This window comes from Mizuhopecten yessoensis, unplaced genomic scaffold (genome assembly GCF_002113885.1).
Source record: "Mizuhopecten yessoensis strain PY_sf001 unplaced genomic scaffold, ASM211388v2 scaffold2303, whole genome shotgun sequence".
Taxonomy (NCBI): Eukaryota; Metazoa; Mollusca; class Bivalvia; order Pectinida; family Pectinidae; genus Mizuhopecten; species Mizuhopecten yessoensis.
In genome coordinates this window covers 1,118-16,394 of record NW_018404479.1, presented here as the reverse complement: position 1 = coordinate 16,394, position 15,277 = coordinate 1,118, and the positions used below count along the sequence as shown (strand labels likewise).

At 36.9% G+C, this 15,277-nt stretch overlaps 1 protein-coding gene across 11 annotated transcripts in view; it reads left to right on the top strand.

Moving 5' to 3' along the window:
- LOC110445425 (growth hormone secretagogue receptor type 1-like) overlaps nt 1-14,777 on the top strand; it is a 126,848-nt gene extending 112,071 nt beyond the window's left edge. For 10 of the 11 annotated variants that reach the window (XM_021490044.1, XM_021490042.1, XM_021490043.1 and 7 more), the window contains one exon: nt 12,429-14,777. In XM_021490044.1, the coding sequence (XP_021345719.1) occupies nt 12,433-13,569 (1,137 nt within the window). In that variant the 5' untranslated portion in view covers nt 12,429-12,432 and the 3' untranslated portion in view covers nt 13,570-14,777. Of the gene's footprint in view, nt 1-378; nt 453-12,428 lie in introns of those variants that run through there. The other variant, XM_021490038.1, reaches the window with a different exon arrangement.
- The last annotated feature ends 500 nt before the right edge of the window (nt 14,778-15,277 follow it).

The window sequence follows — 15,277 nt, the reverse complement described above, 5'->3', positions numbered from 1 at the left end:
GCACAGATTATTTGGACGTCACTTTAAGAAGTTCCACTGGTCTCATAAAATCCCGTGTCATCAATGATTTTCAAGGAAAGTGTCTCTCAAAAATGGAAAACTTTAGGGTTCACTAAGAATGCATTGAAGTCATAATTTGTTTAAAGGATAAGTAAAAACATCTTTTAACGATTTCCGAGTTAAAATAACATTACAGCCTCAACATGGATTGGGTGGATCACGACAAAAGTATTGTACCCACCCATGGTATCGTATGTAAGGTACGTACTGAGACGGCGATCTCTCCTGGGAATCCTAGACTAAGTGACATTCTTTTTGAAACCTAACTATTACGTCATAGAGATCCCTAATATAAACGCCACCACATCAGGTGTTTTCTAAGTGGATGGTTGACTGGCGAACATTACGATGGATTCGGATTACCTGTTATCGTTGCTGGCGGAATTTACCAGGTAAGCTTGTTACCGATTGCTTACAAAGCTACCATTAACATCGAAACTTTTGTACGTAAATTTAAAATATTTATTAATGAATTTCTGAATTTTAGTGTGACGAAACAGTCATTCGAAAACTACTGAATGAGAATGAGAAATCAAAACAAATTTAGCATATATCGTTCACCAACTTGTATACATAGATACTTGTTCAATACAGGTGTTTTTTCATATCACTTTTAGAGATACATGGATGAATACACGTAATGAACACATCTACATGTAGTATACATGCGTTCATTCCTTCGGACATGACGGATGACAGTTACTTTTATCACCTATCAACCAGACCAAGTACACAGATGACTGCCTACACAATAGACCTGACGTTAGACGTAAATAGGACAGGTGTACTATTAATGTCGGAATTCTGACAGGTGACGATTTTAATGTATCACCACATAAATATGTGTATTGATGTATAGTGTATTGAATATTTAATATATCTGATATGGTCTGATGTCACACCATTACCCGAACACAAGGTCAGGTTCACTAAAAAATAACTTATCGGTTCCCACTACAAGAAGATAGGTTGTACATGTGGCGACGTAAACAGGAAAATATCACCAGTGCTCTTGTATGTTACCAGACTAATTCATAAGATTAATTCATCATTGTCACTTTTCTTCGATTTTCTGCATTGTCCAAATTGCCCGCTTTGACTATTAGGATTTGGTAGAACGTCGTGTGTTCTACAACCTGTTAATTGCCTAAATATATTTATAAACTGGCTGTTCTGATCAAATTGGTCGCACTGATCGAATCGACATAACGAAGAACTCGTTAAATCGTAAATCATGTAATATATTCCTTTGTGGCATAGAATTAATTAATGTAGCCAAAGTGAGAGAGCTTAAAAAACCAAGGAATACCGAGTATCAACGAAACCTCATATTGATATTCAATCTCGAGAAAGTTAGGCATAGTTGAACAATCAATATCTTCACAAGGAAGCCTTTGAAAAAGTATAATGATAATACGACCAGGGAATCCGGAAGGATAAGCGTGTCTCCTGCTTCATCAGCGACACTAGCCATATACATCTAGTTAAAATCCAAGTAATGAAGGTCCTTCAAGTGTGAAACAAGTGCTTATCACGGTTTCCAGATGTTCATCGATCTTAATAAAAAAGTATAATGGTTCACTTGTCTTTTGAAAGAGATTTTACCAATGATGACAATGGTTTAAGTACAAGTTATAACGACCGATGTGGTCATAGAAAAAAATCCATTGGACCTTAAACCATTTCAGTCAAACAATATAATGCACTTTCGAATTTCACGTCCGTAGATGGATATGCGCTATCCTTACAAATTGTTTTTCTTACAAAAGCCTGCTTCTTGAATATATTTTTTTACAGTAGATATAAGAATCGCAATCACAGAAACGATACAAACAGCCTTGCAAACGTCATTAAAAGGATTTGCTTTAAGTCATACGGTCGAAACAACTTTTGTATAAGGTTGAGATTCATTAACCTAAACTTGCAAGGTAATGTCAAGATATTGGCAGACACTATGGCCAATCTGTGATTTAACAGCTATTCTTGAAGAGAAGGTTTGGGCATCATTACTGAACAATATAGTTCTTGCCCCCGGTCACCTCCTGTGCGCGTTATCACTGATATTACTGTTAATATAGAGCAAATCGTTATAACTGAATCACCACGACGTCATTAATTGTGTATCTAATTTTAAATTGTCGAGACCGTCGGAACAACCAGCAAGAAAAACATGATACACTGACATAAAATAGTCATAGACTGCTATATGTCATTAGTGGATCACAAACAAATATGTATAGTTTATGGATTATTTGGCTGGGTTTTTGGTATTAGGTCATGAACAATGATGCGAACATATTTTACCGGGGAACATATATACACTAGTATATATTATAAAAGCAGAAAAAATATTCTTACGGACAAAGAAATATTATAAAAAGAAAAATTCTCAGCAATGTGTCTTTAGTACTTTCATCTCTTCTAGGAGAGGAAAGTACTTAAGACTCGTTGTTGAGAATGTTTCTTTTTATAATACTAGTATTTATCTAAATATAAGCTATAGGAACTGATTAATATCGTTAAAATGTACATACGTTTCTTTGTTATTTTGAGTATTTCAATTTCGTTATTTCGTGAGGTTGATTGTCGTTCCCTCTTTATTTTGATAATCATTGATCTGTCGTTAGGTCTTTTTTACGAGGCGTTCTTTATTTTTGTTGGAATTGTTTTCATATTTTAAACTTAACAAAAATCTTTTGACTGAACCTTTAAAGAAGTTTTAAAGTTTTGTGGTATTTGTCACTTGTATTGACTGTGTAGTCTACCGGTATCATACAATCCTGATGAAATGTTGTTTCTCCATCTAAAAACCTATCAGGCGACAGATTAACTTCCACAGCAGTGACGACTTAAGCTAGAGAAATTGACCCCTGACGGGGGGTGATCGGTTACAGATCATTTCACCTGTCAAGCGTAACCTCACTGTTTAATGTAAAAGAAAAAATCCGATGTTTTCAAGTCAATAGAGTTTAACGCTCTCAATCCGTAAATATGTACATGCTCGACTGGTTAAGTTGTTTCGCCCATGTCAACACCCGATGAAGAAATAAGGTCTCACAGTTAGTTTATAGTCCCTCCACACGGTAATACAGTATTGTCATCTCATCTAGATAGGATTTGTGCTCTTTGTGGCTCTGTTGATGGACTTTGGGTCAAATTTAAGCTAAATGTGATACGAGAATAAGATATTTACCCTTCCTGCACTATTTTGCGGCAATTTGTTTTAAGAACATGTCGGGCCATTGTTGGTGTTCTTCTAACGTTGCAAAAGACATATGATACTAGCAATGTATTGATTTGAAATAACAATGTTCTCCTGTTGTTTTTCAGACTATTGTCAAGTTGCTTTATTTACATGAGTTTCTTTTTAAATTATGTAAATGACACAAACTCAAATAAGATTATAATGCATATTTTACAAAAAAACAAACATTTTCAAAAATGTTTTAAGATTTAGTAAGATTAAGAAACTCATTATTTATCAGCAACGAATAAACGAACCTAAATGTAAAACGTGAAACACATCAAATAATATAAGCATTTGAAATATAAAATAAATGTACGTACAAATGTAATGCATCATTAACCAAATGCAATCAATGAAACAATTACACTTCAAATCATTTCAAAATATTTGAGTTTCTGGCGAACTTGAAATGAAATGTCAAACCCCACGATATGTCCATTACAGGGCATGCAACAGTTCTCGTATTCGATCGGTTACGTGAACTAAAGGCCTCTGCCTGCAAGCTAGACGGTTAACCTAATTCTTTAATGCGCTTTATGACGTGTTGAGAGATTTGTTTAAAGATGAAAGTGAGTTTACGCCGATTTCTAATGTTTGACGACATCGAATCTGTTACACAATTTGTTTAAGTGAGGTCTGTAGTGGGTACTCACACTGCAGATCTTCCATACATATCGACTTAGCAGCCAAACTAGGTCGGGTTTCCCGCTCGACCTTGTCAAAGTAATGGTGAAATTGATTACACCTAAAACAAGGCTGAAGGCAAGACAAACACTGAAAGATTCCCGGTATACGACGCCGTCGATATCTAGAAAGAAGGGTTGTTATTCAAGAGCAAATTAACAAGCATCCTTTAGAAAGCAATGTCCCAATCAGAGTCAACATTCATGGCAACTGTTTTTGTTTATGCAATTCTGATACTTTAATCAACGAACTGACAAATCTTCATCGAGTTTATAACACTCGAGAAACCTTGGTAAGTAGTAGGGTAGGGATGCGTGTGACCCTGATAACACTGACACGTGATCAGCGCTAGCCTTTGATAAACATCTTTGTTTGATCAACAAAGACACGTGTTGTAATTGTCATCCCCGGGAATCAGACCAGATCCAGCTTGTGTCGTATCATACGGTCCCCAAAACCCGCGATTACAAGCGATTCCAGGATTTCCCTGATTCCGATTAATATGGAAGCTCGACATGGCGTTGGCAAATTTGTATTGTGTACAAACGGAAGTCAGCCTGTCTTAAAGAAATGTGTATTATCTAAGGCTTCTGTACCATCATGTCTTAAAAATGCGTTTATAAGACCATGACCTTTACGGTCATATTTTTTCATATTCATGTTTTAGATATTTTCTGCATGAATGGACTTTTTATTGTACAATTTGTTAAAAATAATGTGACGTATGATATCTAGCAGATATTAAAGGATAAATATACCATAACTTTTTATGTTCTGCTATAACCCGAAGTGTTTTTTTTTGGTAACACAGCGTTTAAACAACTTTTTTATTATTATTTCTCTCCTGGTGTTAATCCCCTATTAAGCATTCATCGATTTTTGTTTCAATAGGCTGACCAACACATCTATTTTCATGGCATTGGTATTCGTCATTAAGGTTTGTCTTTAGGGCATGGTTTCATCCACTACTATTGACGACTCGTCATGGGTCCGTCGTGAAATTCTTCATTTCCTAGCTCCCCTGTACAGCGTTTTGTGACAATATTCATATTGAAGCACTTGGTCAGAATATCTGTATTGTTTGTTCGGTTTCCATCCGTTTTACTTATCCTTATAAACCTCAGTACCATACAAGAGCTTAGATAGTCCAAGATATATACATGTAAATATAAGGTATCTTATTAGTCTATAAGTAAGAACCAAGGCTCATTGTGAAAATCCGCATTTAAGTTAAATTATTAATCATTGAAAAGGTCGTTTGATAACGTTATGCATTTACTGTAGAATAGAAGGCTATAAGCGTTTTACGCGCAACCTGACAATTGCTACATATCAACTCCCGTCGTCAAATACTCTAAACAAAGGATGCGATGACGTAACATTAAATACAAAAATGTACACAATAATGCACTGCCGTAGTATATTACATGAAACGCGTTGTTCATGAGGCAGATATGCCAATATATTAGCCGGGGACTGGAGGCTGCTGACGTAGGTACGAGACGCTAGTGACGCTGTATTTGTCATTTGCTTAATCACACTATCTGTAACGAGAGGCCTAATCAGTGCATGTCCGCCAACCTGTACACGCTTTGGTATTTACCAATACTGTCACGTGAACTCTCTATATCCCAACAATGCTATGTTTGGCTGTTCTCAAATACCATCAAAATGTCATGTTTAAATTGTGTTTTTATTATGCATATTTCTAAACACATAATTGCTAAAATATCGTCCTAGTTTGGATCCGTATCTCAATGTCTGCGGTATCATTTTTTTCCGCTGGCCTCGACCGGCCAAGGAAGGGCCAGCACACTATTTGTTAGGGAGACCAATCTCTATGTATCAGAGTCTCGTTTATCACGTCGTATGACCAGTAATTAAGATGGTAGATCGGTCACGGACATCATAAGACAGTGTACACACGCCCAATACCCTTAACGACATGGTTAGTGACTAAATGAGGATTTATGTCCGATCAGAGGACGAAATTGATACAAAAATCGATGAAATGTGTCTGATACACCGTACATCTCCTACAGTGTATATGAGCCTTGCTACGCCAAACGTCAACCGACGCCAAGGCGTGGGTTTCCGCGCTCTTGAAAATGAAAAGCAATTTGTGTCAAATGTAGAAAAAGGGTTAAACTCAAATAAACTACTTGTCTTTTGATATCAACTTAACATCATTGTCTGTTTCAGTGTCATCCAAGTAAATGTGATTTTTTGTTGAGTATATAGGTGCCGAATTTTCAAGTTGGCCGTTTTTCTGTCTTTTCGGTACAAACATATATAAAAGTACATTGTATTTGTAGCACGAAACATACTGCGCTATTACAAATATACTGTATCGGGTTACAAAATAGTGATGCAAATGTACTAATTATGTTGATACAATGTGAATTTTGATTTCGTTTGGTATTGTTTGTACATTATAACATATTGTATAGACAAACCTGCAAACCTTAAAATACTGTGAATGTGCATAAAATCTCCGGTTAATTGGTTATAAGGTCGGTAATGATATAGCATTTTGTTATAATTTTTTAAAGACCTCAAACAATCGAGTTGTATCGAGTAGAACTATCGGATTTAACTTAAAACTCTAAAAAAAACCAGCAACAGCAGGAAACAAACAAAACAAAAACAAAACAATAAAATGCGAAAATGACCGTGACTTCAGCAAAAAAAAGATGCGTCAAGTATCTTGAAAATATAATTGGTTAATTAGTCATCATCTATACTTTATTGACAATATTGGCCAGGGTTAATACAAGAGATATGTTAAGAACTTAATCGAACGCGCCTCACCCACAGAGCGGTCAATGCCGTAAACCCTTTATGTACATGTATGTCGTTACTTCTATATTCCAATCCGTATTCAATTTCGGAGCACGTAATCAATATGGTCAGGATTTCGCCAGATTTGTTATGAGACGTTGTATATCCCAATATGATCCCCCGCGCCTTCCGTTATGAAGACTTTTTCGTACTTGCGACTGGTGTGGATAGGCGCGAGAGGCCGGATCGGTGATTACAAACAGCCGGCGGTCACGTGCAACTACTCGGAACACCTCGTGGCATGTTGTACCGGAACTCGACATGCTAAATCAAGACTTTTTTTCTGGAATCAAACAACACTACTGATTAGGTATCGAATCAACTATGAGTCCATTTGTGAGATATTCGTTATAATCGGCAGACTACATGGTTTTGGGGTTTATTCGGATCACTGTTAATTATATAACTATATTTATGCTATAAATCTCCATCACGATCATCCGATCACGACTGAAGCTCGGAAGTCCTCTATATTTCTTGTGTCCTCACTCGGTAGACCTCTATCGGATATGCTTATATATTTACTTGTCTTTACTCCATCCTCTAAATCTGTCTAAACTATCACGATAAATGGATTTGAGACTCAAACATACGGAAAGTAATATAAAACGTTTCCAAAAAATAATTAAATTCTATGGGTCACATAAACTCTTCAATACAATCTCACTGAAGTCTGAACGCGGTGTTCGTTTCTTACTGGACACTTGAATGGTACATGTCATGTAGTTGAAGGATTCTAGATCAATTTGTTAGAAATGTTGACAAATTGTTTGGCCAATATAAGAACACGTATACGTACTGAAGACATAGATGCTTGTAGACACAGGTACAATTTGCCAAACCTATTTCCCTACCGGTATCGAAAGTATTGGATTATGTTTTGTTGCTCCATTTTCCGTTGTCTGATATACCAGAAAATAGACGTTTCTTTCCCGTTTTCAGCTACATGTATGTACTGGAAAAGTAGAAATTTCCGCGGTGTGGAAAATCTCGAGTTATTTGCGTTAAGTAAATAGGCGCGAAAAAAATCCACACACGAATATTTATTTAAAGATTATATAGACTATGGATATAATGAATTTATAAATTAAGAACAATCGCCAACGCGATATTTTTTTAGTTAGTTAGTTGAACTTAGTTGCTCTATTCCTCATCGGCTCATTATCCGGTCAATATATAACGAGATTTAGAGACGCCCTTCTCAATGTCTTATAGATCTAATAGATATATTGTCAGATTTATAAGAAAAATAATAGGTTGCTCCTTCCCCGTTGCCTGATATAAGAAACAAGATTCAATTTGATTCCTATTCCGTTGTCCCATGTATTAAACAAAACTAGGGAAATGTTTACTTCCCTGTTGTCTCAGAATAAGATTTTTTTAGAGAAATATCACACCCCGGTACAGATCTTGACTTTACACGATTCTTTTTAAATCCATCCAGGACCGTTGTTGCTCGGTACTCTGTCGTGCTCTATGCTGTGACATTTTGGAGACTAAGTCCTCATCTTTGTATGATTCAGCCGCCTTAGTTTTTCTTGTCTAGTTTGACGCCTGTGGTTGGATCGTTTTACGAGGTATTTGAGACTCATACCATCCAACTGGAAAGGTGGTGATTATTGGAACTCTATTTAAACTTTAAAATCGCCCTACAGTCACGACTTCCGGTTCGAATGGCGCCTGTCTGCCGCAAATATCTTTAATTCCCAGACATCCTTACAAAGCCATGCTACATTGTAACTTTTTACATTGATTTATACCCCTCGGTGTCTCCAGTATTTATGACTGTCTTATGTGAACGAATTGCAAAATAATCAACGTATTTGATTAGCACACTACAATGAAAGACCGACTCAAAGTTGTTTCTTTGCCCTTCATGTTTCTCATCACTATACATGTAGGATATAATGAGGTTATCAGTTTGAAGGTTTAACATGCTTTGTGTGAAACTCGGATAGTTAGTAATTAGGATATTTACGTGTATCTTTATCTGGTGTTGTTTCCCTACTGCCTGGGGCTAGGATGACGGTTGATGAAGCACCGGAAGTTGGCTTAGTATGTCTGTCTGTTTTTGTTTTGTTTGTTGTTTGTTTGTTTGCATTAAGCAATCAATATTATGATGATTCTAACATCATGAACGGGTTCCCTCTAGTACCACCACCTTTTATCTATTTTCGTTCTAAGTTGAATCCAGTTTATAATTTACCATCGCCCTATGGCCATGACTTCTGGTTCGCAGGGCGTTTGTCTGGCTATATATAGAAAATATTGCGATGTAATATTAATATTATTATGGTACGCTGTACAGTTTACATACACATCTACATAAAATATGTAAACGCTGGAGAACTGATATATGACAGTAAAAATACATGTAAGTAAGACAAATCGGATTAATTGCAGATGCATTGTTTATTAGAGTGCAATGTTCTGTTTTATAATGAAAAGTGTCAAGGATCTTCCATCTCAATTTTTTACTATTATTTTTTAACCAATACTGTCTATTTTCAAACATGAATTTGTAACTTATTTAAGAGCCTCAACTTATAAAAAAAATCCAAATCTTCCCTGATTCAATCTTAAGCGATATCTACCGTACAAATTCATTGAACTTATTTTACGATATATGTGTGTACAAGTTGAAAGCATACCTTAGAACAAAAGAGTCATGTTACTGTATTAGATAATGCGTACTACATGGCCATCACTGCGTACGTTTTAAACGTACGCACTAGATCTGGAGTGGGTGTCGTTAACCATGTATTATGCAAATGAGCGGTCAGTTGGGACAGATGGTCTGATGTAGGTTGTGTCAGACACTGGTTCATATACCGGGCGTTATGGAGTATGATTCCCCGGCCGGGCAACAGTACAATAATGGTTTATGATCATGTAAATATTGATCTAAAAAACAATAATAACATTTAGACTATGTGGATTGGTTTGTTGTGTTGACAGACATCAACGCCTGGTTCATATTCTTATTTTATGAATGATGTACGGTTTGAAATAGTTAATGTTGCCAAACTACTTATAACTGTTTGGGGTTGATAGTACAAGAGTTTATGTCCAAACATATAATGTTCAAAGACGGTTCCAAATACACATTGTATTATTCATCTATGACATAATAATTATGATAGTCGATGGTTCCTTTGCTTACCTCCGCAAAGAAAGTCGGTTGCTAATGTACACAGTTCAGGAATATTTTTTGTATTGTCGAAGATATCACGAGGTTGAGGAAATGTCGGGAAATTAAATTCACGAAGACAGCTTCTGCCTAAATTGAATATTTACCAAAAAAAATTCGCATAACGAATTACTGTCTTGGTTTCACCATATAATACAAACTTGATTACATCTATTCTAGCGCGCCATAATAGAATGAAATTCGATTTGGTGTCTGCCTGTTGGTGCATATAAGGCGACATGACCTGGGCAATCAAATAAGTTATATAAGGCCGTTCTTTTGATTGCACTAACATTTATTACGTGATAAAAGTACTATTTCACCAGGAATTGGTGCCATGCTTTCTTGACTCCAATTATTAGCCAATGGAGAGTGTTATTACGTCACAGACGTGGTAGATACATCTGTATATGCTGTATATTTGTGTTCCTGTTGTTTTCGTTAATAAAACCTCTATTTAAACTCACAACCGGGAAAATTCAACAGTATATACAAATATTCGTAAACACTCAGTTGTAAGTTAATGATTCTCTCTCACAATCATTTCCCTTCCTCGGTAAGCTACTGTTATGTTGCTCCGTCAGTACAAATGTACATGTAACATAGGTCCCTAACATTACTGATTCGCGTCTAACTCATTGTCATCGGAGTAGAAACTAAGAACAGACCTTCGGTATCCCAAAAGTACGTGCATTGTTAGTTCCTGCAGGTAGGGCGTACGAATTGTACCTGCTGCCTAATTGCATGATCGTACGAGGCGACTAAATTTGGGATTTTTTCTCTTCTTTCTGAACCACTCTCTTCTTCCTAATGTGTCCATTGACAATGCCTTACCGTTGGCCTTTAGTTAAGCGTTCAACCCTGTGAGGAAGACTATGGGTTCTGTTCCCTGGCCGAGACATATTAGAGTCTAAAAAATGGTAGTTTCTACTCCTGCTAGGATAGGACGACTGGTTTGCCCGTTGTCAGTATAATGTGACCGGGTGGGGTGTCCTGCTAGGTGTCTTCGGCAGTATGTTTCAGTGAGTTAGCACTAAAATGTCGGCATCATTATCTGCGCTATCACAAGGAGACAAACACGAACATATCGCAGCCTCCCAAAACACGCGCATATACTACACGCATGCATCTTGCACACCAGGGAGGCCGTCCTTAAATGACCATAGCTGTTGATAGGACGTTAAACAATACTAAACCAAACCAAACCAAAACCAACGTGTATTGCACTGTAAGAATTATGTGGCTCCCTGCAGAACCGTTTTTGTTTCTTTCGTGTCTTTTACAATGTACATGGGGTACATTAAACAGACCAAACTTGATCTACTGCGCATTGTAACACTTGTGCTATTTTCCTCTTCCTAACTTACCTACCTGCTTTGCTATATCTGCTCTCGCTTTCCGTTGGTGTCTCCCTAGATACACGTCTGCATTTGACTCTGACTTTTGCGAGGACGTTAAACCCCAAACGATAAAGAGAAGAACCTTCATATCACGTTTTCAGTACATTTTGTATCTCATGTTTTTACTATTAATGATGTACATCCTTCGTCAAAAAAGTAACTGTCTATTTGACAGCGATACTTTAATTGTTAGATTATTGTCAACGCAACATTATTGAAATGTATGTATCATTAAATCGAACGCGGCCATTTCAGAATACACCCAAATGTTGTATTTTTTATCCAGCGCTAAATCGGTTAAATGTTTTAGGCTAAATGTCAATTATTTGAATCCCATAAATCAATCTTGCAGTTTAGATTTTATTCAAAACTTCAAGCTTCATGTCAAAACTATTTCATTTACAATGAGATAATTTTGTCATAAATAACAAACATTGTCACTTGATATTAATGATCTACGTTTAAAATGCGCATGTATCAACATTCAATTAGCTGTTTGTTTGTGCATGTATACATTTGTCCACTTGTCGTGACGCAGATACAGTACGTACAGGTAGCCGGGGATCCTTGAAGTCCGAATACAGTGTAATCATATATAGCTATAAACTATATATTACTTCACTAATTGACAGGTATCTGTTGAAACAACGCTCATGGATGTTTCCAATCAATCTCATAGTATTGTTTGCGTATTACAATGTCAATTATGCTGCAATCGTATATACGTTTATGCAGACATATATATAGTATACAGTGCAGCTTGCGTCTCTGACGGGATGAATTGGATATTATTGTTTTACAAAGAGAGTTCAGGAATCTTCAAACATTACTATAACAGTATATTGTAGTTAAGTTGGTAAGTTGCATTGATGTAAGAATAATGTATACAACATGAAATCACCTCTAGAGATAGTCTTCGTCTAATTTTGGACGGAATCAGATGCAAGGGTACTATAAATTATATTTTGAATGTTATTCATTATTCTACGTTTTTGTGTATTCACAGGATCATGCAGAATACCAGTATGTACGAGAACGTGACCTTAAACCTCAACATGACCCAGGGAGCGGGTCTCCCCCCAACCGTCTCCGAGATCCTTCAGACGTTTGCCCCGGCGGTCATTCTCGTAGACAGGGTCATCTCCCCCATTTGGTACGTGGTTGGACTCATAGGCAACCCTATATCCGCGTACATATGGCTAAGTCGACGCATGCGAAAGAACAATTCTTCTGCCATCTACCTTGGAACACTTGCAATTGTGCATACAATATTCTTGTTTCTTCACTTCATTATGGAGTTGAACTATGCTTGGGACACACCAACGTACAATAAACCGGTCATTTGTGCCCTATTCAACGTTCTATTGATCATGCCACAGTACCTGACGCCCTTATTCGTCATGGCATTCACGGTGGAGCGTTATATTGCAGTGTGTCACCCATTTTCGAAGGAAAAGTTTTGTACGGTGACCCGCGCTATCAAAGTATCTGTCTGTCTGACGGCCTTCTCCCTCAGCCTGGCATCCGTCCAGGCTTACATCTGGGTCTACGTTGAAGAACACCAGAGTTGTAAGTTCGCTCCGCACGATGACATCATTAAATTCGAAAAAGTGTGGACCATGGTAACGGAAATGCTGCTGTTTTTCATCATCCCGGTATGTGTGCTTGTATTCAATGTGTGTGTTATCCGTGAGATCAAGCGTATTACAGGTACAGTTCCGGTGAATAGTCCACAAGCAGGAGGCGGAAATACCACTTCAACCATTACACTGCTGTCCGTGTCTTTCTATTTCATCTGTACGTTACTTCCGGCGTCCATTGTATACGCCTTGCAGTCTCTGCTCCCCCATGGGACGTACCCGTCAACTCTTCAGGAAATGGCCGTAGATCCTGTCTGGCAAAGATACTTCACGTACCTGACAATTCGCAAAGTTGTGGAAGAGATTTGTTTATCAAACAATGCCTTATATGGCTACATTTACTACATAACAGGTCCGCATTTCCGAAAGGAAGTAAATAAATTATTTGGAATTACAAAATGTAAAAAACTGGTGAAAAAATCTTCTACACAAAGCCCAAAATCAGAGTACTCGCTGGTGTCGTCTAATGGGAAAACTCAGTATGATTGTGTTTCTACACAAATATAAATCAGACGGTGCGCTTTTGTGTGAAACGGAAGACAGTATATGGCTTTGTTAATACTGCTATTTTCATATTTTCTTGATTGACTAGAGGCATATCGGTGTCAACCTGGCTCAAGTTAAGGGCTGCTTAGCCACCAAACCTGAAAAACAACCGGAAGTAGCGATGTGTAACAACTGATCCCAGAATTCTTTGCAACGGATGAAGTTTTATTGTTAATTGACGGTGACGTAGTGCGTATGTCTCTCGTAGTGACGGGAGACGTCCAATTTTAGAGACTCATACAGTTGTGATAAACCACATGGATCATTGTGCCTACAGACATAATTTGCCAATGATTATGTTATAGACTTGATATGTTTAAATATAGTGCTAAACTACATGTACCAAAAACAGATGTAAATAGTGTATGTTGATGTAAGTAGATCCTGGTTGGAACATCAGCTTCCATCGGCTTGCTGTTGTACATTAATATCTGCTTGTAATAAGATGCTTCGTTATGCATAAAATATAATTTGAACATTGTGTTTACCTGTGCTTGAACGACTAACGTATAAACAGTATACTCTAGGGGTTTAAGTTTTCCTAAAATAAAATATAAAAAGTCTTAATCAAATCAAAATCCAGATTTGCTTCTATATATTCCTTTTTCTGTTACATTTGTATATCCACTTCGGGACATTTGCTGCGCAGAAACGGATTATTGAATCATAAAACAATAGATGTCCCTTAGGTCATCAGTCTGAGAGCAATAGTGAGAGAGTGTGTCTCTTGACAATAGACAGTAAGCTTTGATTATTGCGGAGACGAGATACAAGTGATGAACAAACTCATCCCTGTACGAATGCGAGCTTATAAGTAACGTAGAAATGACGAGACATTATTACGAAATGACTTCCTGTTCTGGTGATAAAAGGAAGCAAGTCCTAATGACCCATGTGTTAGTAGGTGTACAAAATCGAGACGACTAGAGTGTGAATTGATGTCAAACACAAAGATCGCACTGAATTTAGAGTCGATTGGAGACAAAAACAGATTATATAGACTCTTGTCTCAAATTGGTAAGAAAACATTGATCGTGCAGTGTAGAGTGTGGATGGTGACAACAGCTGATCGTACATATAAATCGTAAAGACTAATGGTATAATTGCGTACATGTACAAACACATGCCGTACAGACCAGAGTGTAAATTTATGAAAAATAAACACAATAGACAAGGCTGGAGTGTCAATTGTTGATACAGATCCTAAATCTATATTTAGCAAAGTTNTGTAAATTTATGAAAAATAAACACAATAGACAAGGCTGGAGTGTCAATTGTTGATACAGATCCTAAATCTATATTTAGCAAAGTTTTCCAAAGAGAGATTGCACAGACTGGGTAATTCTTTTGACAAATAAAGATAATTCAGGATAAAGTGCCGATAGATGACAAACAAAATTTGTTCGTAGAAGCAAACTTATCAATGGGTTAAAAACAAAGATTATAAGGTTAGGATAGATCTCCCTATAGGCTTAAGTGTCAAACAGTTATCGTACGAAAATGTACAAGCAAAAGTGTCAATTGGGTACATAGAAAGATCACTTGTACAACCTAAATGTCAAACGCTGACAAACACATACAACTTCTTCATACAAACTAATGTGCCAAAGGTTGACAAACACATACTGTATCGTTTTTACAGACTAATATGTCAATAGGAAACAAACAA